Here is a 27,486-nt window from a genome sequence, read left to right on the forward strand (position 1 = left end):
CTATAATTCTTTAACATGAGTTTGAATGTGACTGGCTGAATATATCTGACTATAGCCACATGCCCGATTACATTACGTTGTACATACTTGCACAACTATGCGTTATTTCAGCTACACTAACAATCAGTCTTCCAGACTTTCCCACTATCCCCTTGTTTTTTTTAAAGTAGTGTGACGTTGAACTCAGAGAACATGAATGCACTTGCGGCTTCTCCAACACCTCCACCGCCACTACGTCAACATAGGCGGACGTCTTTTATTGGATAATCAGCTTAATAGACACCCGGGGACAAATTCAAGTACTGCGGGAAGCATGTCTAAAGATCAAGCAGAAAATACTCGAGATCACCCCCACGACGCTTGTTTTACTTTGAAGTCGATTGGATGCAGCCGATCAGGATCAGTATCTTAAGGACAAAGATTATTTTTGGAGTCTGGGATACAAATCCGTTAATCTTTCCCTCCCGTTGGGCAGATTAGTCAATGCTACGGCGGCATGAGTACCACACAGGTTCGACTTAGGACCAAGACCAAGTTTAAAAAATAAGAAAGAAAGAAAAAAAAGTGGATGTGAACCGATTAAATGGACATCAAAAATGATGATTGAACATGCTAAGATTTGTCTGGAAAGCTAACACAGTACGATACCATTTAGTCTAGGTTTGTCCAAAACAACGGTGACTTAGTAGTGTTGCTTGGAAATGATCTTGCTGAAAGCGAAAGATACAAAATGTGAAGATAAATGAAAAAGTTATGAGCTGATTGATCATCTGCGGCTGTCTGACCTTCGACCCTATCCGACTCACTGCAGTTTTCCCAGGGAAAATAATCAATAATCATGAAAGGCTTTAAACAACAATGTAAGCATATTTTATTATGAACAATGAATAAAATAAATAGAAAAAAATATATATATAGTCAAATCATTTAGCCTGTGACTGATCCTTGTGAAGAGTCATAATCAAGCAGCGGATTTCCTCACGTTTCTGTCGTACCTTCTGTCGTGGAAACCAATTGCCCAAAAGCAGAGGGAGGTCAAAGTGCACCACGGGGTTCTAGGAAGCCAAGATATCGAGGCATTATATTAGGCAGAATAGTTTTGTTGTCTACATAAATGGAAAACTATTCCCCAAAAAGAAATGCTAACAATAACCTTTTTGCCAATTTTTTTTTAAATCAGCACTTGTTTGCCCCCAACTTTTGCCCTTTCACAATTAAAAACACCATAAACCTTGCTAGTTTCTTATTTTTTTTCTTAAGAATTTGCAGGTGACACAACACAATGTGAATATGAAGAATAGTAATTTGCCATTGTCACCTGAAAGAAGCTCTCCACATACTGCAGCAGGTATAAACCACAGTCGCTAGTATTATCCTGCTGTGGAACTCTGCAGCTATGGCTACACATGCTGTCAGCGTCGAAGATATGACGTAGACCCCTACGTTCTTCCCACTCCACCTGCAAGTAGCTAAATACACACACACACAAATCACATTTATTCGTACTCAGCTAAATGTTGCCGAGTGACAAGTACTCACTCTCGTAGAACTTTGCAAACATTTTTATGCTGCCCCACTTGCAAAGAGTCCATGACAAGGATGCACGGCCTTGAAGGCAAAAAGAAAACATGGCTAAAACCTAATGATGCTGCATGAGGTCATTCACCTATCAAGTAGAATACTGACCGTGTCAAAGTGAACTCCTTCATGCAGCCTTGCTCAGTACATGTCTGAAAACAGAAACTCAATGTTTACATTTGGTCAAACCATTGCTTAATGTTTTTATCACAATTTAACAGTCATTTTTGTCCTGACTTAATTACATTGTTTACCTTTTTTTTTTTTTAAATGCTTACGAAAAACTCAATTGTTTTGCTCGTATGGAAATGGTAAAAAAATAACATGTTGAGTTGCTATGATATATTAATTAAGTGACGAGTAGTTCCACCTCTCCTGGTTTGGCTGATATTTACCGGTGGCAGTACTCCTCTTGTACCGAGATGCTTGACTCTACCTAAGAACAGAAGAGCAAGTTAATTGCTATTCTAGATTGTCATGCATGGAAGAAGCTGCTGATGTGTGTACCAGTCGACTGAAATACAGTTTCCTGAACTAGCTTACTTGTACGCCTTTTATACTGGCTTCCATTCTGACCTGGGAAACAAATGACCGCCAGGAACCAGTGAGCTCTGCAGAAGTACGGAGTCAGGTGTGAGCCTAACAAGCGCTTGCAAGAAACAATTCATGTTTTTTTTTCCTCCTCAACTTTACTTACTCCTTATTTATGGGAACAAACAGGAAGTCTTTTGAAAATATGTCAACATGTCGAGTCCATGTCTTAACTCTCTGGTGCCTCGCATACTGATCTCTGCCAACAAAATCATAGCATCCTTCTCAAGTTTGTTGTTCAATTTATAATCCATTGACCAACATGCCCAAACTTGTTCTTACGGGACTGCAGAAGTTGTGTTGCTGCAGCCCTGACTTGTGCTGAGATGTCTGAAGAAGAAGCTACTGAAAATGTGACTCCGCTCAGCCACAGCGCGGCCACCACCCTCGAGAAGGAGGTACCTGTAAGGCAGAACCAGTCAGTGGAAGCAGGCAATACTTTGATTGACTTCCTCTTGACTTACTTGAGGTAAAAATCAATGATGACATCATTAAGGTACTGGCCACTTTCCAGACAGACCAAGTCCTCTTGGGTCACTGTGATCCCGCCTTTGGAGGGTGGTGCCGGGTACTGAATCAACCTGAATCAATGATGCCACACGGTCACAAATACTTTAAAGACTGGTCGCCAGGCAGGGATGTCAAACATAAATCTTGCAGACCACAACACCCCCTATATACAGGACGGATTTAAAAGTCAAGAATAGAAATGCTTTTTAACTACTAAATCTACCTGATCTGCAACAATTTATCTTGTTACAATAAATAACTCATTTGGAGTTATTAACCAAATAATTAAATCAAGTACAAAACCAAGCATTATCTTATTCGATAGGTATTCACTATGAAACAGTGATGACAGACATGGGTTCTGTGTGCTCTCTTTTTGTTCTGTACTCTTTTAGTCCTCGACTACAGTCTTACATATTTACTTATGTTCATTAACATGAATAAAAATATGTTCATTAATATGTCCTGTTCCTTATTAAATAAATTAAACTCCATATTGATATATTGTTTAACTGCCTTAAATTATTTTTATTTTCTAGTGTTTTTTTTATCCCATTTATGCGATTTACACAACTGAGAGCTGTTGGCAAAACAATTTCACGGTGCCCTCTCCAGTGTTATTAAATTCCTTTGAACTGTTGATGCTAAGACAAGCCACCCTAACTATGGGTTTTGGCTAAAAGCTATACTAACTGCTAAGAAGCAACTGCGACTGATTGTCTGAAAAATGCAGTCAGAGCAACTGCATATAAACAGGATTATTTTTTTTAATCAATTATAGGGCTGCAGCAAATGCAGAATGCTGCTACGGGTCTTCATGCATATACAAAAAATATGTTAAAAGATACATAAAGTTTAACCCCTTGTTGCTAGTAAAGTGCAGTAAAGTGTTTGACCTGCTAGACAGCTGCAGACCAGATTCCCGATTCCTGTATGTTTTTCCCAGCGGATTGGCCACCTCCTGGTACACAGACACAATTTTGCTTAAGAGCTAGACCAGCCTTTGCACACCACCGAATGGAGCGGGGCAAACAGACGAGGTTATTCTTACTGTCGACTCTCCCAGCAGATGAAGAAGGTGATCATCCACTGGTGTGGGGCAGTTGTGGATGAGCAGTAGCACATCACTCCAGCTTAACGGGGAGGTCAGCCCAATTGCTGAGGGCGGGTCGGCTTGTCTGAACTCTTTCAATTCTAACATAGAAGCGAGCAGTGCAGCCTTGGACTCGGAAAGCCACTCTGTCATTACCAGTAGAAGGATGGGACATGGTGGTCCTACGGCCCCTGGGGGTACCATTTTAATATTATTTCAGGAGACACAGTATTGTATTTAGTTAAAATCATTTATAGAGTAAGCAACTATCTTTTTGTAATTTAAATACAAATAATGTAAACTTAACACCATAAAGGGATTTGTCAACAAATGTGGGCATCAAATTTTGAGTATTGTGGGCCACAATAACGTTAATATTAAGGAAACAAATGCAAAATGTCCACATATGCGAACACCAGTTTTACAATTATTACTGATTACTATATGTATTTAAATTGCTTTATAGGAAAGTAAAATAATGAATTAATGATCACAAAATTAACACAAAAACAGAAATACACCAGTTATAGCTCCTATTAAAACACTAAAGTTAATAGACCGTTTATCTAATTCATCAGGCAATTGACAAACAGTTAATGACAGTGACTCATAATTTTACCCGAGGGATTGCTTGTCTGAATGAAGGCCATTTCTCTGTGCAGTACATTGGCCTGAGCATCCGTGACCCACAGGAAGAGCAATGACGGAGCAGGACCCATAAAATCATTTAGCAGAGTCCCACCCACAGCTAGTCCGCCATCCAATAAACTGTATCCTCGCAACTGTGATGCGACAACAGTGACCTCACCTTCTTCATCTCCTGTTGGGAAGGGGACCTCATCACATCAGTTATTCTCATACACGACCGCACAAATCTGAGAACATCTTTAGTACCTTTAAAACGGAGAAGTATTCCACTTGATGTAATCTGGACAAAAAAAACACCAATGTCTCGTTAAAATTACTTTTCATTCATCGTGACGCACCAGATTACTAGACACTAAATCAATTAAAAAAAAAAACAAATGGGTAGAAATTTTCCTTCCAACAAACGAAGGACCCTTTTTCGCCAATCATATCTTCGACATTCAGGGGTGTCAAACTCGTTTTCTCAGTTAAATTCATGTCATCCAACTAGGCTGTCACGATTATTGTATTAGTCAAATGACTTGTAATTAATTGACAAGTATTTGTATTTATATTTTCTGTTCATGAAAAAGGGGAAGATATTTTTTTATATTTTTGTCATTTATTTTTTCAATTAAAAAGAAAATTATTTAAGTATTTTAATTTGATGTATTAATTTACATTGAAAAATATAACATTCTTAGTTCTATTTTAGATGTTAAAAATATATACATTTATGGAATTTAGAAAGTGTGCAGGGTTAAATATTCACTATATGTATAATCTTCATTTGAAATTTTGCATTAAACATGAATTTGACATCCATGACTTACTTTTGCGGGCTGCACAAAAGGATTTGGTGGAACAAATCTATGCCCCAGGCCACCAGTTTGACACCTGTGTCCTACAAGTTGATTGCAGTCAGACGCTGATTGCGTCAGCAGAAAATTCATTGGTTAAACTGTCTGTCCCGTATTGGTTGGAATGAAATCCAGGACCCTCTTGACCCTTAGTGGAATTGGTTTTGACATCCCTGCACTAGATCTTACCGTCATCTTCCCATTGGCATCCGTATGCATCAAGCCAAAGTGAAAAGCCAAAAAGTCCAGTTCCACTAAGGATGGTTGCTGCAGGTTTACTCCTGGCATTTCATCCACGGGAAACGTTTGGTCAGTCTGTCCGCTCTCGGCACATTCCTCCAGCTCTTCGTCCTCGCTGGACAGAACAACTAGAAGAACACAAGATGTTTGTGGCAAGCCAACGGTGGCAGAGTTTTCTTGGAGCTCACTAGGTTCCGACGACGCCTTCTTCTCCCTGCTGTGAGGACGACGGCCTATTGTCGCCCTGCCTGTTTGCTTTTTCATTCTGAAGGCCTGCCAAGTATTTCTCTTGTCTTCCTCTGGATCCTCATCTGACATGCTCCTGCTGTACTTGCTCTTTTCATTTGTAGCTGAAGAAGACTGCAAATAAAAGGGTGTAAATGAAAAAAAGTTAGGAAAACATTTCCACTGAGTTCAGCAATTCATTACAATGACTTGTGATCCTTACCTGCTGCATTATATCAGTTTTTTGCAGTGTTTTATATCCCAGTGAAGAGGTACTCAAACTGTCATTCTCCAAGTGTTTTCTCAGGTCACTCAGAGAGTCATACGCCACAACAGACACACGTTTAACAGGTGGGCAAATACCTGTGGCCATAAATGTCCACATTTTGAGAAATTCTCATTTTGAAGAGGAATGAAATGAAAAACGTACTATTATTGTCTCCATATTTGCTCTTCAGTGGAGAAAAAAACTCTGAGGCAACGTCAGTCTTTTGGGGCTGGACAGAGGTATTTGGGTGCCATCTGGTTGACAATAGTACACACAACAGTCATTCGTGGTAAAGCTTTAAATTTCATTATAATATTTATATGACAAAAAAAAACATTCAAGTCAATTTAATTTCAAATTTGCACAAGAAAACTGTTGCTTTGAAGAAACACTAATATAACTTTGGGGAACTGAATCCAAATCAGGCCTTGGATTTTTTTTTTTAATTTTTGTTTGATTTTCTTAAATCAAGATTTCATTTTTTTCCTCTCATCTCATTTTCTGGACCACTTTATCCTCATTAGGGTCGCGGGGGGTGATGGAGCCAATCCGGGGGACACTTTCTTTTTAGTTCTTAAAGCCATACTCAACTCGAGTTCTGCAACTAGGACATAATCAAGACTTCTCTTGTATTACTTGCACTAAAACTCCATAGGCTGTTAACCACTTTAGTCCCTTTTGTACCTACTTATTTATGTATGAATAGGTAATATTCGATATATTTTGTAAATAGGAGGTACTACTTGTTCCGGTTGACTACTTATCTATGTTGACTACTTCTTTATTTATTGATGATTAAGTATTCTAATTATGTATTGCTTATTTGTTTGTTTGTTGTTATTCGTGTACTTCATGATGAAGCTTTAAATCTCATTATACCCATATAATGAGAATAAAAAGTATTCAATTCAATTACCATTTGAAATAACTATAAATGTCACTGATTTGCTTTACTTTTACACAATAAAACAATTGAATTAACATCCCCCAAGAATGGTGCTGCTGTATTCTTTGCAATGGGTTATATGTATTCAATACACATATACTCCCTTTAAACAAATAACTTCTGTGGGGTTTTGTTGCCATCTGATGGCATTTTATGCACATCACAAGAACCATGAATAGCTGATTTTATTCTTTGGGGGGAAGTGGGGTTAACAACCAACAGCTAAATCATTTTTTTCATTCATTTTTTGAACCGCTTAATCCTCACTAGGGTCACAGGGGGTGCTGGAGCCTATCTCAGCTGACTTCGGGCCAGAGGCGGTGGCCAACCATTCATTCTACTCATACCTAGGGGCAATTTAGAGTGTCCAATCACCCTAGCATGCATTTTTTTGAGTGTGGGAGGAAACCAGAGCACCCATAGAAAACCCACACAGGGAACATACAAACTCCACACAGGCAGACCGACCTGGATTTGAACCCAGGACCCCTTGGCCTGTGAGGCCGACATGCTAACCACTCAAGCCACCACCAGGCAGTCAAAGGAAAGCAATTAGATGAGTTTATGAAAAACCAATTAGACTACCGATGCTCAGCCAACTCACCCATGGAAGCAAATATTGGAAGACTCATCTCCAGTCGACCAGATTGATAGGCTATCGGTGTCTCCAGCTGCTGCGTGAGTGGTTATTGATGCTCCTCGGGGCGGGCTTTCCAGTCCCATCAGCTTTTTGACGGCGTCTTTAAAACACAGCTTGCCATTTTTGCTGTGACAAAGAGAGAGAAGCACACGCATATTACTCTCGCATACCTTCGCATTACCTGTGCTATCTGCGGGAGGAAATCTCCTGACCTATGGCGACGGGAATTGCCCAAACTGCGCCCTGATGTCTTATCAAACACACACACACACACATAGAAATATAATAAACGCCAACACTAAGATGATTTTCATGCGGCGGAAGCTTTCAAAGGAATTAATAATAGATCACCTTGAAGTTAAGAGCGAGGAGCCGTGGCGAATGTAAGCGTTGGTGGGTGGAGTCAGATTCTTCAATCGATTTCTTCATGTGGATTTTGAAAGAAGACGTTCTTCTGTGACATATATCAAACACGCAAAACTTGCACGAGCGGCGTCTTGCTTAGTTAGTGTTCTAACATGACTTAACTGAGTAGTCAAACTATTACTATGCAAACTATTTCCCTTGACTGAGGGACAATAATACTACTCATAATATTACGACAGTTAGCACATCCTATATTGGACGCAGTCTACTCATTTGTAATTGTCATAGCCTTCATTTTTATGGGAACTAAAGGCCTTGTACTGTGCAACCAACCCCAATGTTTCACTCAGTAGAGAATGGCGACTCTATGGCTCTCATCGAAAAGGTTTAAAAATGAGCGACAACACCTACTGTCTGCAGTTGGTAACATAGGGCTACCTAGCTAACACCAGCTACACGAAGTGCTTATCACTCCCCAATTGTGACCGGCTACCCGAATGTGACCGACTGTGACTGCGCATGTGCAAACTGACGCCACGTCCTCCCAAGCGATACATAATACAATACATAATTGTACACTAAATACGAGACAGATCCAACGTCAGAAGTAAAGTTTTATAAGTCGGTACTCCATCACAAGGGTTGCGGGGGGTGCTAGAACATATCCCAGCCAACCACGGAAGACAGGTGGGGGGCACCCCGAATTGGTTGCCAGCCAATCGCAAGGCACATTGAAAAAGACGACCACTCACAATCAGTGTGCTCAAGTAGGACTCGAACCAGGTCTTTCCGCACCAAGGTCAGGCAAGCGAATAACCCAACTTTTTGGTGGCTCAGCTTTGCATTTATTTATTTCATGTCATCAGGAAACCTTGCAAGTAATAGAATAAATCATGACTTTTATAAACCAGGAAACAATATCAAAAAGTGTATTACTTAGACTTTAAATCCAGTAAAACAAAAAAATATATATATATTTTTTCTGATATACACACCCCGCAGCCCTAAATGAATGAATGAACATACACAAACCAGTTATAATCAACTTAAACCTATAACACAAGCATCTTCTTCAAAGAGTTCAAGAGTTGATGTTCAACTAACCTAATGGACCTCTGAACTCTCCAAAATGATTTTCCCCCCCCTGTTTGACGTTCAGTTTGTCAAAAATAAACAAGAATGTAATCTTTGCTTCTGTATCTCTGCTGAAGAATCACATACTTTGCGTTTGTTTTAATCACTTACACATGAAGTTAAGTTTGTAATGTTGGATTACTTATTGTTAGAAGTTGGATGAACTTTGTGCAGACGTTCTAAAAATTCATTGAATATTTTGTGAAGTCTGGTTGCCGTGTATTCATTCACTCACCACATGGGATCTTCTTTGTACACAACATTTTGGGATGGCCTACTGTTAATGATTCAGCTGAATGTGTGTTATTTCAAGTGTATGGAGGTGCCTACCCAGTTTTAGACAGAAGTTATACTGGTAACAACATTATGGCAGCTCAGCTGGTTGAATGTGTTCCCAACTTCTCTGAAGGCAAAAATCAAGAGGTCAGTTTTTTTTCATGGAATTCTATGCCCTGTTAGTTTCCTCTTTTCATTCTTTTAACACATGCTGACTCCATTTGAAGCTGTGTCCACTTTATACAACTTTCCTGGGGTAGTTGGTGATTTTTAAGCTTTTAATAATCTTATTAATGCGGCCTCTAATAACGTAAGACATGCAGTGGTGTCTTAAAAATAAGAGTATGTCGATAAAATGGTCTTTTCAAGGAATGAAAAATCATCCAGACAATAATTTTGCTATAACTTGCAAGTAAAAATGACTTTGGAGAACTGTATGGAGGCAGTGATGTCAACTCACCTCACAATAAGTTTTATTTATGAAGATCGTAAAAAAGTGATAATTCATTTGGTAATTGCTACTCTTTGCCTAAGGAATGAACTCACTGGCTGCTTACACACAAATGAAACACCGTTAATGCGTGAATAACCTCCATATTTGTGGTGTTATGACCCGTGACAATATTTGAACAAAAAAAGGGGCAAAATATTTATAGTAAAAAAAGGATAAATGCAGCCTATTCAAGCCCAAAGGATGGTGATGCCTTATTTGCATCTGTGCAACTGTATTAAAATGCCACCACCCCCGCAGTATATTTTACATTTTATCAAGTTATGTATTTCTATGTTAAAAAGACACATTATAAAGAAACCACTTACTGTAATCCACTACTTTAGTTTTTGAAATATTGATATTTCCCATTACAGTTGTCCTATTTTCTCTATACAGTACTCTTCCTCACCATTTTATTCCCTTTAGTTTATTCATTTTTCAAACTGCTTATCCTCACAAAAGCCCTGGATATTCATTTTTATAGATTTAAAACAATGTTTATTTTAGCTTTTTAGATGTATTTTGAGATTTTAGATTTTTGAACTAAAAACAAAAAAAATGATTACAAATTTACAATTCTTGATTTGAAAAGGGGGAAAATCAGGAAATTCAATATGAATTTATACTCCTCATTTCAATTTGATCCTAAAACAGAAAGTCGGCACTCATGATTCATTTTCTCGGGCCGCACAAAATGATGCGGCGGGCCACATTTGGCCCTCGGGCCGCCACTTTGACACCTGTGATGTAAAACATGTCAAACTAATGTTTGGATAATGAGAATACCCAGGAAAATGTTCTAAATGTTCTCAAGATCCATAACATTTGAACAAAAATGTTTAAACAAAATGAAAACGTCCGAAATTTAAAAGCATCGCAAACTTTCAGATTATTAACGCCATCTCGGCAGCCATTAGCAACACACCCGGGTGTACCCTGCTGGATATCGATCCCGGAACCTCCACTAACCGGACTGTATACACATTTGTGGGCCATCCTGATGCGGTGGTGGAAGGGGCGCTGAATGCTGCCCAAAAGGCATTCAACCTTATTGACATGAGCCACCACTCAGGTAAAGTGATATATTCCCATTTTTGATTGTGATCCCAAAAATATGAGTTACAGTTAGAATGTCACTGAGATGAAATAAGAGTCCCCCAAAAAATGTTTGCAGGTGAGCATCCTCGTATGGGAGCACTGGATGTCTGTCCTTTCATCCCCGTTCAGAACGTCACGATGGACGACTGCGTCCGCTGTGCCAACATCTTTGGACAAAAACTAGCGGATATGCTGAATGTGCCAGGTGATGTGCATTTTTATTTTGTAAAGTCTACTCAACAAAAAAACGTAATTTGAAAAATTAACAAGCTCTGTGTCCTAAGTGTTCCTTTACGGCGAAGCGGCAAAATGCGAAGCACGGAGGAGTCTTCCATCTGTGAGAGCTGGCGAGTATGAAGCTTTAGCTGACAAGGTAAGACTTTCCAATAGACAATACACATGCCGTCCACAGCATTCTGGCTAATATAGAGCTGTCAACTATGCTGGGATTTCAGGAGTTTACTCGGAAATGCAACGCCAGGAGTCCGGGCAACCACTCTAAACTCTGGAAATCCCCCAAAATAGTCACTTAATTAGTTTTTGAAGACACCATTTCAGAAAAGTACCAAATTTATCCTTTGGCTTCCGCCATCTTGGTTCAACTGCACTGTAAAGCGAAAGAATTCAGTACCCAGAGTGCATTGTGAATCATCCGAGTTACAAGTTCTGACGAATTTTGTGCGACTTCATATCGATTTTGCGTGAATCGCATTCAATCCGGATAAACTCCAGAAATGGGACATGGGGACTCCTGAAATGGGGTCAATAGAGGTTGGCAGCTCTAATAGTGGTTTTCAACCAATTGCCATCTGAGCTCATCAGTTGTGGCTAAAAAGTGTTGAAGACCAGACCTCTTTGTTTTAAACAATAACAACATTTAGTCTCAAACTATGAGGCAATTTCCCCTTTTCTCCATTGTAAAAGCTCCAATTGTGCGGAATAAATTTGCTCTGTATGCTTCTGCCTTACAGCTCAAGCGAAATGAATGGTCTCCAGACTTTGGCCCTGCCACATTTGTCGCATCATGGGGTGCCACAGTGACGGGTGCTCGAAAGTTTCTCATCGCCTACAATGTAAACCTCATTGGGACCAAGGAGCAGGCACATCGCATAGCGTTGGATATAAGGGAGCAGGGTAGAGGCAAAGACCAGGTGAGATGCTGGGAATATTTACTAGACTTCATTTATAAGGTATCTTTTTTTTTACTCTCAAAAACTCAGTTTTTTTGTGTTTAATCCCAGCCAGGGTTGCTGAAAAAGGTTCAAGCTATTGGTTGGTACTTGGACGAGGCCAGCATTGCTCAGGTGTCAACCAACATCTTGGATTATGAACAAACGCCCCTTCACCGTGTCTACGAGGAGATTTGCAAAGATGCAGAGGTCAGAAGTCACACAGTAGAACTGGTTTCTGACAACAAGGTTCAGTGCCTTGCAGACTTTGCTTCATACAAATTTCCTCCTTCGCCCTAAGGATCTGAAGCTGCCAATCGTCGGCTCTCAGATTGTCGGTTTGATTCCTCTAAAAGCCCTTCTGGATGCTGCAGACTTCTTCATTGCCAAGGAAGAACTCTTCATTGTGGAAGAGGAACATAAAGTGCGACTGGTGAGCTCAAGAGTCGTGTCATGTGTTTTTTAAAGAAATTATTCTCAAATGCTGTCATTATTAGATCTGCATTTTCCCCCTAGGAGCCAAGTTAGGACCCCTTTTATAGATTCACTGCAGTATAACTTCTAAATCTTGTTTGTGTGGTCAGGTGATCAGCAAGCTGGGCCTCGACTCATTGGGTCCATTCAAACCAAAGGAACGGATAATTGAGTGAGTTTTAGTCTTATTAAAGTTAAATGTTGGAAATATGTGTCTGTGAGAAGAGGAATAATCATTAAAAAAAAGAAAAGGGTTCTTCATTGAGTAACTGAGTACCTCATTCTATTCAGTTTGTGCATGTTTTCAGCAACAATGTTAAACATGCAAAACGCCTTCAGGAATAAATCTATCTTTCTATTTGAGGACAGTCATGGAGTATTTACACATCATTTCTTCCCACCTCCAACAGGTACATGGTGGGGTCACAAGATGTCAACCCCCTGGTGTCTCTTTCCCTGCAGCAGTTTGTCCGCAGCGTGGGCGCTCGGACCGCTGCCCCTGGTGGAGGCTCAGTCTCTGCCGCTGTGGCTGCTCTGGTAACATTGGCCTATGACAGGGGTCGGGAACCTTTTTGAAAGAGAGAGCCATAAACAATTCTTATTTTCGAATGTTATTCCTTACGAGCCATACTCACAATTTCAAAGTCAAAATACATTAAAATGTGCAGTCATTTAACACTTCTAATGTACAAAAAGTCTCTGAATTCCTTTGACAACGTTGTTACGCTGTTGCTAATCAATGAATATCAATTAGTTCAATGAATATCAATGAAATCAATGACACAGTCCCAGCGTGACGCTCCTATTGTTGCGTTCGGGACTCTCACCACTGGTTTCCATATTTTAGCTAAGAGCCATATGCACCCATCATAAAAGCCACATGTGGCTCCCGAGCCATAGGTTCCATACTCCTGCCCTATGACAATAAATTGACACCAAGAGAATTTTGAAATCATTTTGATGGTGACATTTTTTGGGCCATAGGGAGCTGCACTGGGTGCCATGGTGGGCCAAATGACCTACGGCAAGAGACAGTTTGAGGCTGTGGATGGTGTGATGAGGAAATTAATTCCCCCATTTCATCGTGGAATGAATGAACTGCTGGAAATGGTTGACAGAGACTCGTCTGCCTTCAACAGCTACATGGTGTGTCTCATTTCTTATTAGAGTTGTGCCTAAATGTAAATATGACTCAACTCAATTTAGATTTTTCAATGTGTGTTTATCTGATTTTGTTGTTATTTATTCTTTTTTTTGTTTGAGATGTGCAATTCGACTCCCTTTGGCTTAATTCCTAAAAAAAAGAGGTTTCCACCAGTTTGTTACGACTGCCATTTCACGCTCACTGACTTCAAGCAGTTTATTGCCACTCGCATTTCAAGCTGACTGCGATACCACCCTTCTCTAAATCTTCATTTGTCTCTGCGTCATTGTATGAGACCGTTTCTGTTGGGGAAAATTGTGGATTCTCTACATCTTTTGCTGAATGATGCTACTGATTTCTTGTCATAATGTACAAAATTGTAGAGTGCTTTTTATTCTTCTTCATTAACTCATTCCATACCATTAATTCCTATTTTCATTGGTGCTACTGTGAATTTTTACATGGCAAACATTTTACCGCCATAAAACAGTGAGTAGAGAGCAGTGATGCAACATTTTCGATTTGGGATGAGACCAATTTGTGAAAAAAAAAAATGAAAAAAATAGTTATTCATGGCATCCTGCCTATTATGAAATAACTGAGAAAGGAAGAATCCATCTTTTTTCCTGTTGAAGGAGACATTATATTCTTTCATCTGATATATTATAGAATATCCCTGGATTAGTTGGGTCTTTGGAAAAAAACAATCTGTCAAATTGCTCAGAATTGATTGGCAAATAGATTTAGCTTTTCTGAAAGCAGCTGGCAAAAACATTAAACTTTTGAGGGTTTTTTTTGAGTTTTTTAATGGCCTTTGTAAGAGCATGGAAATAATGAAACTCATATCTCAAGGCACAACTGTATTTTCTTTTGTCCTATTTTTGTAAAATAATCTAGCAACTTTTTATAATAACTTCCTCTTCATAATAACTCTGTTTTTGTACATTCCGGATTTCAGGCCGCCCTGAAGATGCCCAAAAATTCAAAGGAGGAAATAAAAAGGTACACACTCACTCCAGTGACGTTTGTGTGGTGGCAAGATGGAAATATTATATTTGAATAATGCTGGCAGGCGCGAGGTGGCTTTGCAGGAAGGGCTAAAGCAAGCTGTGAGCGTTCCATTGGCTTTGGCTGAGAAGGTCAGCACCCTCTGGCCACCAATTAAAGAACTCGCCTTATACGGGAATGTCGGCTGCAAATCTGATGTTCAGGTAGGGAATGGCAGTGTAGTAATTGGTCTTGTTATTTTTCCATGGCATGATTAATCCTTTTGAAAGGCCCTCATTTAACCCAATGGCTGCAATTAATGTCACCAGATGTCTAATTCATTGTGACTAGGAGAAGGTTGCAGCAAATGATCGTTTCCAGCTCACCCAGTCAAAATGGATTGGACAATTGGTGTCGTGAATGACATTGAAAATTTAAACTTTATAATTGATAGCATTTGGGTGTGGTTATTTTCATTTCTAGGTTGCAGTAAAAGCATTGGAAATGGCTGTTTTTGGGGCCTACTACAACATCGTCATCAACCTTAAAGACATCACAGATGACAATTTCAAGAGAATGGTAGGCATTCATGAGTTGTTTTTTGATATGGGGCTAACTGGACTGCTAGATAGCAAAAGACTGGACAAAATGTTTTTTTCTACCAACCAGAAGTACATACTAATAATAATATCGACAATAAAAGCATTCAATTCAATTTGCGACTATTGTTTATAAACATATGAAACATTTTAATAGGTTTCATCGGCTTGCAAAAAAACACTAAAACCAATTGAAACCATTTACAAGCAGCCTTTGAAAGTATTGGACAGAAATGCACCACCATTGTCAGATATTAAAGAAACACAAACGCCTCAACTGGAACAAATCTAGAAAATCTTCTAACACAAAGCCTCTCCTTGTACAAAAAAATTCCAACACATCAACAATGGCTGTCTCGTGTGTGTCATTGTTTATCTACAAAAGGGTCTAAAGATGGATATTAGCCGTTGGCTACGAACTTACATATTTACGTTAATATGTTCATTAACATGAATATAAGTATGGTCATCCCTTATCAAATCAATCACTCAATTTCTCAGTTATCCAACTTTTTGTCCTATAACGCAGACTCAGTCCAGAGCGTCGACGTTGTTGGAAGAAGCAAAAACATGCAGTGCCACCATTCTTGAGGTTGCCGAAAAACGAACATGAGTTCGAAGAGAACTTTTTTGTTGTTTTTTTTAATGGGGTTAAAACCAATAAAACCGTACAAAATGTCAATAATGGGACTTTTCTTTTGGTCAGCTCATCTCCGAACCATTACATTGATCACTTTTAACGTGCGTGCGTTTGGCAAGGATGTTCAAGGCCATATGAAGAGCTAATGGTGCCACGTGTTCCATTTGAGGTAAAAGGATTTTCAGAGAAATGAACAGTCTTGAAAAAAAAAGGAAAACGTTTTAAATGGTCAATACGCATTCACTCATACTACACGTAATAGTTTAGAAGAAAAGAACTTTAATAAATAAGAGCTATCGGGTGGACCTGGGATTGTTTCTCTCAGCTTGCGACAAACTAGTTGACAATGTTTTTGGAGTTTATAAATAAAGATGGCATTTCATTACATAAGTGTAAAGATGTGTATATAATTGTAAGGGATTTGAATCTACTGATTTGTCTTTTTGTAGTCAGAATTTTTCAATTTTTTTCTTTTTGCAGTCAGAATTTTCAATTTTTTTAAATTTTGCCGTCGGAATTTTTCTTTTTTTTTTCTTTTTGCAGTCGGAATTAGTCATTTTTTTCTTTTTGTAGTCAGAATTATTCAATTTTTTAAATTTTGCAGTCAGTTATTCAATTTCTTTCTTTTTGCTGTCAGAATTATTAATTTTTTTTCTTTTTGTAGTCAGAATTATTCAATTTCTTTCTTTTGCAGTCAGAATTATTCAATTTCTTTCTTTTTTGCTGTCAGAATTATTCAATTTTTTTCTTTTTGCAGTCAGAATTATTCAAATATTGAGGAGTAAACGTGGCAGTGAGGGGCAAAAAAACTCAAATGATTCTGTATTACAGTTACAGTGTGAAGTTTTGGAGACATGAAGATGAAATTTGGAAAATGACTTTCACACTCCTATTAACCAAATCCGGTGTTGTGTGAACCATACAGAGAGGCATGAACAATCTTATTATTCCACGGTGAGCCTACAGACAAAAGGGCACCTGGGCAGCAGGTGTGCAGACCGGTAAGCGTATACCTCAGTTTGCTGGTTAAAATCCCAGTGACGACATAGCGGCCCGGTGTTAATCTTTAGAACCCGATATTTGACATTTAGCACACAACAGCAGACAGGCTTTGTTTTCACAGAATGTGCGTTCCGTGAAGTGACTCCTATTAGTGATGCTTCTTTTCGTCGTCACAGGGTAAATTCGGCAGAAAATATTTGTCAAAGAAAGGCTGACGAAAAAGGGGGTTCCTGATTATGAACGGCTTCTGATGACATCATTTGTTTTGGTGGGAGTATGTGTGTATGTGTCCTTGGCTGACAATATAAAAAGTGTGTTGATGCCAGAGGAGACAAGAACCCAGCAGTCATCAGAGAACAAATCAATGACAGACGAGAGGTAAGACTTACTTTTTCTTTTCTATTTGCAGTCATCATTCATGTTAAATTCTCTTCTAAGAGTTATTTTATATCTGTACATTCCTTTTCAATATCTCTTTATTGAAATAGCTATCATACCAAAAATATTAATTGAGAGCAAGGTCCTAAGGACTGGTCATAAGATACATATTTATTGATTATTTATTTGTCTGATTGTTGTTATTTATGCACTACATGATGAAAGCTTTAAATCTTGTTATACTTGTGTAATGGCAATAAAAAGCATTCAATTCAATTGAATGCATTATATACAAACTTGACTCAGTTGTATATAATAACTACAGAAGTGAATGAATGAGTGACTTTACCTGAGTTTTTAGATACAAGCCATTGTTGGGCCACAAAATGAATTTCAATTCAACTCACTTGGCAACCAACATGAATTTGGAAGAAAGCGGAAAATACTTCTAATTAAAATTTACTGTTAATATTAAACATGACATAATGCCTACTTGCATTACATTTGTCATTGAAGTAGAAATCTGTTCATAAGTTATCATTCTCACATTTCTTTCACTGCCAACGCAGGTCCCAGACTTGTTCCGGTAGCTAGTAAAAGAAGGAAAAGCAAATTGGAGCCTATATTGAGTTTCTTCATTCATTCATTCGTCTTCCACACCGCCCATCTTCGAAAGGGTTGCGGAGGTTGCTGGAGTCTAACCCAGCTGTCTCCGGGCGAAAGGCAAACTACACTCTAAACTGGTCGCCAATCAGTCATACAACACACAGAGAAACAGACAACCACTCACGCTGCCACCGAGTGGAAATCGAATGCAGACTGCCCGAATCAAAGTCAGGCGGAAGAACCACTGCACCATTGGGTGGCCTTTGAGTTTATTCATTTTGTTAGAATACAGTTATATAAAATTATTTACTTTTTTTCTTTAAATGCCCATCGCAAGCAAAACCCTTATTACAATCGGATACCTTCTCTACCCGTGGCCCGGTGGAGCAAGTGGTTAGTGAATCAGCCTCACAGCCCTGGGATACTGGGTTCAAATCCAGTTTAAGTCCACCTGTGTGGAGTTTGCATATATTACGGGCCTGCGTGGGTTTACTCTGGGCACTACCCTTTAAGGTATGCCATCATTTTAAAAAAGTCCATTGAATTGAAAGGAAAAATTGCAGCAAAAGCATTTTCTAATATAACATTGATTATAACATTTAATTTTACTAAATTAAAACCACATTGCCGTTTCATATGAATAGCATGGTGCTGAGCCTGATTGTCATTTCCACTTATTTTAAAAGGCTATTATAGGAGCTTCACGAGGAGGTACACTATGAGCACAATCCTTTTTTAAGAGAGATTTGTGTGTGTGTGTGTGTGTGTGTGCCCAACATGCAGGATGTGTCGCGCATGGCTGTTGGTGACCGTGGTGCTTTTCGGCTTAGCCAGAGGAGTCGTCAGTCAGTGTTGGGAACATGTGGCCTGTCAGGAGCTGGACTCATCCAGCATGATGGTAAAACACAAACGTCGCCTTCCCTTATAGCTCATGCTACCAAAGTGCAACCAAACTCATTGGTGACTTATTCCCTTCACACCACCAGGAGTGTCTGCAGCTCTGTCACGCTGACCTCAGCGACCCCACCTTCAACGGCGCTCCACTCCCGCCTCCCCTTCTGCCCGATTCCGACTCCTCCGCCCCCGCCAAGCGCTCCTACTCCATGGAGCATTTCCGTTGGGGGAAGCCCGTAGGCCGAAAACGTCGTCCCATTAAAGTGTACTCATCCAACGGCGCAGAGGAGGAGTCGAGTGAATTCTTCCCAGGGGAGATGAAGCGTGAATTGACCAATGAGGTGCCGGCAGGGGCGGAGGAAGATGTGGGGGTGGAGGAGGGCGTTCAGAAGAAAGACGGCTCCTACAAGATGAAGCACTTTCGTTGGAGCAGCCCGCCCGCCAGTAAACGCTATGGTGGCTTCATGAAAAGTTGGGATGAGAACAAGCAGAAACACCTGGTCACACTCCTCAAGAACGTCATCAACAAAGATGGACAGACGCAGAAGTAGTGATGTGTGTTTTTGACAGGCGTCTGAACCACTACTTAATGTAAATGTTGAAGACATGAAAACATAAAACATCTTGCAAATAAAACATTCCTGGCCTGCTCATTTTACTCCAGATTTGTCATTAACCAATCATTCCTATAAAAACAAAAAAAGACTCTCACACATATATGTGAAATACTCCCAAGACAAGTGAAGATACCTCACACAGAGCCTAAACTAGGGGTGGGCAAACTTTTCGGCCCGGGGGCCACATTGACTTTAAAAATTTGACACATGGGTGGGGCACAAGATACGATACATATAAAAAAGTGCATCCGTTAACGGTAGATATGAAACATAAACATAAAAAAAGGACTAAAGTATTAATATACTCATCAGTCATCATTAGAGTAAAAAGTATAAAGTACAAAGTAAAGTTAAAAGGAATGTATTAAGAAATATTAAAATGTAATAAAAAAAATTAGGGGCTGTAAAACGCGTGACGGCGCCATCTTGGGAAAAAAAAAACATTATTTGGACAACGTCTGCGGGCCGGATTAAAAAGCCTAGTTTAGCCTGGGCCTAGTTTGCCTATGGCTGGCCTGAAAACAATGTGGGAGAACAATGTAATGTGACAAAATGAATGAATAACAACTCTTACCGTAGTAATATGAGAGTTTATCAGCTACTGTCCACCCCCTCATGGTCCCGATCCTCCTTTGGTATGAGTCCTTCACACGTCTCCCCTAAAGTCCGCCACCATGGCAGCCTGTTGGCCTGCAGCCTGGAATTATGGGCATCACGGGCTCGAGAAGCAACAGTCCCGGAAGGACACAGGAAAGACTTGATGTCCGTCGCTGAGACTGCTGAGAGGGGCGGGGCATCTGCGAAGGAAGAGTATAAAAAGATATTATTCATTATTACAAATACTCCATTTAAAAGTATATTGCTGCAGACAAGTAGATTTCTCAAATATGTTTTTCAAAGGGTAAGCGTGATAGCAAGGACTTTTTGTGTTGTTAGTCTGTACAAGAGTACGTTCAATTCAAAAGATGACAATCAACCTTTTAGTAGATCCAGCTGTGTGTGCGTGTGAGCCAGCAGGGAAGCCACTTTATGCTCCTCCATCTTCTGTCGTACTGCCTGTCGTAGAAGCGCCTGCAACCGCCACTGCACGTCGACATGGAGTTGTTCACACTCCTCGTGACTCACCCCACTTGACTACACACAACACACATGCACTTATTAGAATTTAGCAGTAATACCAAAGAAGAATTATAGTATGCTGGTGTCACTACTTAGCACCATTTTCAGAATATAAGCTTCACTTTTCCTCTCATATACTGTGCTTATATCAGGATTTTTACAGGGCAATAGTCATTAATTTGATTCTATGTACAGGTACGTCTAGGTACATTTTTATTAAAAATACATGTTTAAACATTATCGTAATAGTAATAGAAGATATATTTGCAATTTCCTCTCTTAACTCATTGGTTCCCATTTGAAGGCACTCATCGTCCAATCAATTTGACGTAGGAGGGATGACAGCAAATGGACAAATGTTCTTTTGCTATTCTCCCACTCCAAATAGAATGGAATTTTACTAGTAATAAACACATTTGAAAAGTTTTCATTTTGTTTTTATAAGCCAAATGATTTTTTAAATTTTATGTGGTACACCACAAATAGTATTACATATTTTCTTGAGTATCAACATAGAGTACCGTATTTTCAAGACTATAAGGCACACTGCATTATAAGGCGCACTCTCAATGAATGACGCATTTTATTTTTTTTCCATATATAAAGCACACTAGATATTAAGGCGACCTGTCTATTTTGGGAAAAATTCAACTTTTAAGTGCGCCTTATAGTCGTGAGAATACAGTAGTCTTTTGGTATGAATATTTCTGTGGCTCGTATATGTTTTCATATCTGTTTTCTTGTTGAATTTGATCAGTACTGTGGTTTATACTCGGGTGCACCTTTTATTCCGCATGGGTAAAAGTGAAAGAGACTTACAGGGTGTAGACTGATGTATTCCTCCACCTGTCTCTTCAACTCTGCCCTCCGGCTGGCTGTCAAACCCGTCTGGCCAATCCAACAAAATTCAGAGGCCAGAACTTTGGCTGCACAACGTTTTTCGATCAAGCGACGGGCCTAAACGATACTTGTGTCAGTCAGTTCTCATTCAGTCTTTGTTCAAACCTGATTGTAGCTAATGTCTGCATACTGCTTTTTGAAGCGTCCTGGCAGCGTGTTGCTGGGCATGCTCCATTTTCACCGCAGGTCGCAGTGAGTTAACACGTCGTCTGGCTAGAAATCCTCTCCAGGCGCTCTGGATTACAACAGCTGCAAGGACCTCACATTCTTGCAGGTATGGCAGTACCTGGTCTACATGTGGAGGTAATGTACTGTACAGGTTACCAGACAAAACTCGATTGAAACAACATTTTCAAAGTATACCCATTTGTTTGTTTGTTGAATAATGTATGCTGATGTTAGCTTACCAGCAGGCAAAAGCTGCAGTAGTTCTCTTTGTTTCTGGTGAAACTTTCTCCTAGCTTGTTGACGCTGTAAACAGACCTGTATTAAGAAAAAAAAAGAAAACATAGATCAATTTATGTGTTTCAGAAATGGCTAATTAAGTGTCTAAATATGAGTTAACCTGGAAATTTAACTCCTCTTGCTGCCGCTGTGCATTCTCCTGCTGTTGCAGTTTTCTTTTGCGAGCCCTGACATACACACACACACACACACATATATAGAGCCAGTTATTAGTTTTGGTCTGTAGAAGGTTTTTTTTTCTCAGAAAGATTGCATGAATCATATTTTTTTCCAGTTGCTTCCAAGGTTCAAAGTCTTATCCTTCTGACATAAGCAGCTTACACCAAAAAAAAAAAAATGACAGCGAACAGAGAGGAGCTACTTCACAAAAGCACAATGAGTCAGTATAAAAAGAACTGATTTGGTTTTTTACTGACTGTTCATGTTTTGCACCTACCAAATATATGTATTTTCATTTCAGAATGAAGCATTGGGATACATTTTTCAAATTGTTTCATGACTATGGATGTATTAAAAAATGTAAACAAAAAAGTATATATTTTGTCATTTAAATGAGTAAATTGCAAAAAAATGCAAAATATTACCATTTGACAAAAGCACAACAGTAGTGTAATAGTATATAACTTTGGTGAAATATATAAACACAGAATAATAACTTGAAAATTTCAAATTGAGGAACAATGACTTTGAAATGAGTAAAAACTCAAATTGTTGTGAATTATACCTTTGCGAAATGTGAAAAATCAGTAAAAAGATTTTCTTCCTAAAAACTGGATATCGCCGAGGCACCACCCTATGATAATGTGACGCACCTGAAGCAACGCTGTAATATAAGGACCACCCTTCGAAGACTCTTCACTCTACGTCTGGTCAGATACGACTTCCAAGCCGCCTGAATTAAACAAGCCGCTCTCACACGGTTAACAGAGGGCTATACGTGAGAAAAAGAGTGTGTCAGTACAGAAAGCCAGAAAGTGGGCTGGGCAGACTGGTTGATGATGACTTACAGTGCTTTCCCGAGACTGAATGAGTGAGATCAGCTGATCTACTTCAAAGTCAAAGCCACGTCCTCGCCAGTCTTTGTCCAATAGACTGTCTAAACCTGTAAAAAAACAAGAATCAAGTTTTTATGTCAGGCACCAAATCGGTGTCATCTAACAGTTCAAACTGGCCTGCATTTAGACTGACAAAAAATTAAAAGCATCTTTCTACACAGTGTCTACAAATAAGTAGGTCCTCTCAACAGTCACATGGTAAAGCTGGTAAATACTAGCTGAATCTTAAATGATTATTTTTTCTCCCCCATTGGTCATTCCTTAATTTTTGCTCCGTTTCTGTTTTCATTCTGAGCATTAATACTGGAGATAATTAAACTGTCTCATTGTTACTACTCAAACAATGTGTGTAATAATTGGGATGTCGTTTTTTACAAATGCATCTTGGGAAAAATAGGAGTTTGCTCTGTACACAGTTATTAAACTGCAAATGATGTGATTTCCATACAGAAACATTTTGAAATTTGCATAACTGCCCCAAGTGTTGTGTGAATATATTATTCAAAAAAATTCAGTGTTTTCACTTTATTCTTAGCATAATGCAGAGAAAAACATATTTCCTAGACTGTTTTATGAATTTGGTATTGACTTAAGTATATGTTTTGCTGCTGGAGGGTGCTGGAGCTTATCCCATCTAGCTTTGGCCAATACGTGGCGGACACCTTGAATGGATTGCCAGTCAATCACAAACCCCAATGAGACAAATAACCAACAAACAATTTAGAGCACATGTGTCAAAGTGGCGGCCCGGGGGCCAAATGTGGCCCGCCGCATCATTTTGTGTGGCCCGGGAAAGTAAATCATGAGTGCCGACTTTGTGTTTTAGGATCAAATTAAAATGAAGAGTATAGATGTATATTAAACTTCCTGATTTTTTCCACTTTTAAATCAATAATTGTAATGTTTTAATCCATTTTTCTGTGTTTTTAGTTCAACAATCATTTTTTAAAATCTAAAAATATATTTTAAAAAAGCTAAAATAAACATTGTTTTAGATTTATTAAAAACTGAATATTCAGGGCTTTTAATCGAGTTCTTTTAAACCGTTTATAAAAAAAATCTAAATATTATATTTAAAATGGTCCGGCCCACGAGAAATAAAGTTGACGTTGAAGCGGGCCGCGAACCAACCCGAGTCTGACAATCTTGATTTTAGAGTGTTCAACCAGCCTACCATGCATGATTTTGGAATACGTATATACACACACCGTGCGATATCCCCAGTCTATCATCTGTCGTGATTTGCTGACCAATATTGTTACCTGACCTTTGAATTTGGAAAGGAAGGGCTGAAGTGGCAGTTGTTTGGCCATATGGAGGAGCAGTCTGACAGATGCTCCGCCCACTGCTGCATCGGCGGTCACAGCTAATTGGCCAACAGCCTCATTGAGCAGCAGTGGGATGGCGTCATCGCTCAAACTGGTGAGGAAGTCACTAAACACAGAAGCAGAAGGTGTATTCATTGTGTGTAGTACTACTCAAAGCTGCCACACTGAATGCTATGTACTCTGTAACTTGAATTTCTTTTGTATCCTCAGACAAGATTTTCCCAATGAGGCCTTTTGTAGCCTGAATATTTTGTATGCAGAGACTGATTCATAAGTAGAGGTAAAAGCCTGATTTTTTTTTTACCTAATTGAAAGTGGAATAATTTTAAATTGACACTAGCATCCCTCAATGGAAAAAAGGTTAGCACAACCCTGATGTATTGCAAGTGAGTGCGTGTTACCTGCTGGCTGTACAACGAATCCACATCTGGACACAAATTAGTAACAGAGCGTCGTCGTCATAACCCTGAATGAGTTCGTAGTGTGAAGAGCTGAGAACTGTAATGAAAAAAATATATTGAATTCACATCAACAGTAGTACTCGTAAAACATCCTTTTTAGGACTGTTATGAATTAACTGTTGGGAGGGGATTGGTTGCCAATAGTCAGTATGGCTGGCACCCACCCTGCATGCTGAGCTGAACATGATCTTGCAGAAGCAGGCCGACTGACTCCATCACCTCCTTGAAGAGAGACACACACTAAGAGAAACAACAAAAGCTCAGAGTCAGCGATTTGGACATCCTGCATTTGTAGGTAAAATGTTCACTCACATCTGTTCGTCTCGCAAGATGACTGGCCAATGAAAGAAGGCCATCAATGACTGATGGAAGGAATTGCTCATGAAAGGTCTCCGACAGTTCACCAACCACCACCCCAACACAACAGGAACTTTTACGACAAAACACAAAGTCAACTATGCAACTAAAAGTCATTCATATCACACTCAGGTTCGACAGATGTCGAGAAAGTTTGGTTTGTTTTTTTGTACATACCTAGTGAGCGAGCCAAGTATGACGACGGCACTCCATTTGCTTTGAAGTTTTTGAGGACCCAGAGAAAGAAGTGTTGCGCATTGGCTGAGGATGCCGTGCTCATACAAAAGCAACTTGACTCTGGTCAACATGACGTCGTCCTTCTGGGCTGCTGCCGTGTCCAAAATATCTGGATTTGGTGTTTAGAGTATAGATTCAATGTACTTTTCTTGAAAAAAAATCAAATACAAAATTGGAAGTGTTGATAAATGTAGGTCAATGTTAATATCAATTCCTGTTTCTCTGTACATATATGAGATTGAACATGCAAAAAAAAATGCACAGAATAAATAATGGTCAGGGTGTCAAATAAAAACTATTATGTTTCTCACGGTTATGCAAGGTGATACAAGACAAATGTTAAGGCAAATTGTTGTTGGCAATAAAGCAAATTAGCTGACAACAATAATCTCCTCCTTTCACAGTCGCTTCTCAGCGCCATTCATCACGTCATCTAACCGAGTTTTCCCAGTAAAAGCCCAAGGGGAGTGACGTGCTGCATGCATTTCCAACATTGAATTCTGTAACTTTTTGGGCAAAATGTACTTCATTCATTCATTCATTATCCATGCCACATATTATCACAAAGGTTGCAGGGGTGCTGGAGCCTACCCATGCTTTATACAGACAGTAGCGTAGTACACTTTGAATCAGTTGTGAGCCAATCGGACAATAAGAAACCCACTCCTAACTCTGAAAACATGCAAACTGCACACAGGAAGGCCAAATGTAGTTGCAAGCTTTTTTATACCAAATTTGTAAACTAGAATTTAAATGTTATATTATTGTTTAAGTAAAGGTAATTGGTTAAACTCTGCATTTTCACATTCTTATTGAATATCATTTAAACATTTAGTTTTGTTGTTGTTGTTGTTGTTGTTGTTGTTGTTGTTGTTGTTGTTGTTGTTGTTGTTGTTGTTGTTGTTGTTGTTGTTGTTGTTGTTGTTGTTGTTGTTCTTAGTGCATACTTTTGCAAGAGGGATTACTAAGTGAATCACGTTTATTTTTACGCAGGTCATTGCACTTAATGTATTGATGTTCTTATTCGAGATTCGTTTCGGGTTCTCGTGCCCAGATAATTCTGTGAATCATAAAAAGAAAAATGTCTCACGCTTCATAGTTTCATTCAGCAGGTTGATTCTGTCAACAGATCGGAGACTTTTGTCCTCCATTCTTTGCTTTAGATGCATTACAGCCGTCTCATAACGATCCATGGTAACTGTCGCGTCTGTTTACTGGTACGTATAGTTAAGATATATTACCATCCGTTGGTCGGAACAGTTTCTACTTTAAAATTTAGCGTAAGACTCCCAAAATAAGCAACATCTTTGCACTCAGTAATCCTAAATGTAAACGCAAATAAAAGATCCGTCTAAGTCTCTAAGAAGTGTCAACGCGACAATTCGGCGAAACTACAACCACGTGATGACGTCATCGCCCAGCGACGATGCCCTCATCGGCTCTGCACACTGACTTAGTAAGCATATTTTTTTCTTTTTCTTTTGTGTAATATGGAAAGAAATCTTTCGAATGGTTTCATTTGCATATTTTAAAACTTTCGAGCAGTAAGAAAACAAAATGCATTACATACATTTGGAAAATATTCAATATCATTATCATCATCAATACTTGAGAAAATATGAGTGAATTTTTACAGTAATCCAACGTGACATCATCATTTCAATATTTTTTTGCAATTATTGAAAATGTCTGAACAGGTTTTTAGGGGTTTTCAAGCAACTCTCTGGATACTCTTACGTGTGTTATTCACATGGAGTGGATATAAAACATTTCATATGTACCATAATATACTAGGAATTGGTTACATCTTATTAAAATCTCCTGCCCTTGGATCATAAATTGAATAATCTTAGAGTCTAAGAGTACTAGTGCGCTGTGTTTATGGTAGAATGAGTTTCTTATATTTTTTCTACTATGACCTTAATTACTGTAAACCATGTATCTGAAAACAACTTCAGGCTACTAGTGATACAAAATTGTGCACCATTTCTCTGCCTCAAAATGGATTGGACGCCTCTTGCCGTCAATAGTAATATGGACTTCTTTCACTATAGTGCGCCTTAAACAATAGTGACAGCATGTCTGAAGTGGAAAATGTCACTATAGTAG

The 27,486-nt window shown here is 39.1% G+C and overlaps 4 protein-coding genes across 8 annotated transcripts; 2 read left to right on the forward strand and 2 right to left on the reverse strand.

The window, feature by feature from the left end:
- Nucleotides 1–847: 847 nt before the first annotated feature.
- LOC144193710 (sentrin-specific protease 7-like) lies at nt 848–8,715 on the reverse strand. Of its 4 annotated transcripts, none has more exons than XM_077712383.1 (21): nt 8,697–8,715; nt 7,930–8,032; nt 7,791–7,828; nt 7,543–7,704; nt 6,155–6,246; nt 5,948–6,087; nt 5,688–5,859; nt 5,449–5,627; nt 4,667–4,700; nt 4,392–4,592; nt 3,731–3,963; nt 3,576–3,640; nt 2,634–2,750; nt 2,452–2,571; nt 2,276–2,368; nt 2,122–2,189; nt 1,974–2,014; nt 1,687–1,730; nt 1,540–1,608; nt 1,319–1,469; nt 848–1,055 (listed from the first exon to the last, which is right to left on the reverse strand). In XM_077712383.1, exons 2-21 carry the CDS (start codon nt 8,005–8,007, stop codon nt 924–926), a joined length of 2,229 nt encoding a protein of 742 aa, XP_077568509.1. In that variant the 5' UTR covers nt 8,008–8,032; nt 8,697–8,715; the 3' UTR covers nt 848–923. The 4 variants fall into 4 exon arrangements, with proteins under 4 accessions (XP_077568509.1, XP_077568508.1, XP_077568510.1 ...); XM_077712382.1 differs by lacking the exon at nt 8,697–8,715 and adding an exon at nt 8,356–8,455; XM_077712384.1 differs by lacking the exons at nt 7,791–7,828; nt 8,697–8,715 and having other exon boundaries at nt 7,930–8,459.
- On the forward strand, nt 8,562–16,020 carry ftcd (formimidoyltransferase cyclodeaminase). The gene is made up of 15 exons (XM_077712388.1): nt 8,562–8,743; nt 9,392–9,501; nt 10,736–10,919; nt 11,022–11,150; nt 11,230–11,318; nt 11,917–12,096; nt 12,187–12,324; nt 12,416–12,547; nt 12,699–12,760; nt 12,999–13,125; nt 13,573–13,734; nt 14,691–14,734; nt 14,805–14,943; nt 15,203–15,298; nt 15,848–16,020. The coding sequence occupies exons 2-15, from the start codon at nt 9,445–9,447 to the stop codon at nt 15,929–15,931; spliced, it is 1,623 nt and encodes a 540-aa protein (XP_077568514.1). The 5' UTR covers nt 8,562–8,743; nt 9,392–9,444; the 3' UTR covers nt 15,932–16,020.
- Nucleotides 11,774–26,780, reverse strand: iqcb1 (IQ motif containing B1). 2 transcript variants are annotated; one of them, XM_077712386.1, is made up of 15 exons: nt 26,468–26,780; nt 25,318–25,486; nt 25,096–25,213; nt 24,948–25,023; nt 24,724–24,820; nt 24,262–24,428; nt 22,947–23,041; nt 22,752–22,870; nt 22,040–22,106; nt 21,882–21,957; nt 21,605–21,765; nt 21,394–21,531; nt 20,433–20,589; nt 20,030–20,252; nt 11,774–13,156 (listed from the first exon to the last, which is right to left on the reverse strand). In XM_077712386.1, the coding sequence occupies exons 1-14, from the start codon at nt 26,568–26,570 to the stop codon at nt 20,050–20,052; spliced, it is 1,746 nt and encodes a 581-aa protein (XP_077568512.1). In that variant the 5' UTR covers nt 26,571–26,780; the 3' UTR covers nt 11,774–13,156; nt 20,030–20,049. The 2 variants fall into 2 exon arrangements, with proteins under 2 accessions (XP_077568512.1, XP_077568513.1); XM_077712387.1 differs by lacking the exon at nt 11,774–13,156 and adding an exon at nt 16,720–17,928.
- On the forward strand, nt 17,188–19,496 carry LOC144193798 (pro-opiomelanocortin-like). The gene is made up of 3 exons (XM_077712389.1): nt 17,188–17,338; nt 18,728–18,842; nt 18,931–19,496. The coding sequence occupies exons 1-3, from the start codon at nt 17,211–17,213 to the stop codon at nt 19,387–19,389; spliced, it is 702 nt and encodes a 233-aa protein (XP_077568515.1). The 5' UTR covers nt 17,188–17,210; the 3' UTR covers nt 19,390–19,496.
- Nucleotides 26,781–27,486: the final 706 nt, after the last annotated feature.

This window comes from Stigmatopora nigra, chromosome 1, assembly GCF_051989575.1.
Source record: "Stigmatopora nigra isolate UIUO_SnigA chromosome 1, RoL_Snig_1.1, whole genome shotgun sequence".
Taxonomy (NCBI): Eukaryota; Metazoa; Chordata; class Actinopteri; order Syngnathiformes; family Syngnathidae; genus Stigmatopora; species Stigmatopora nigra.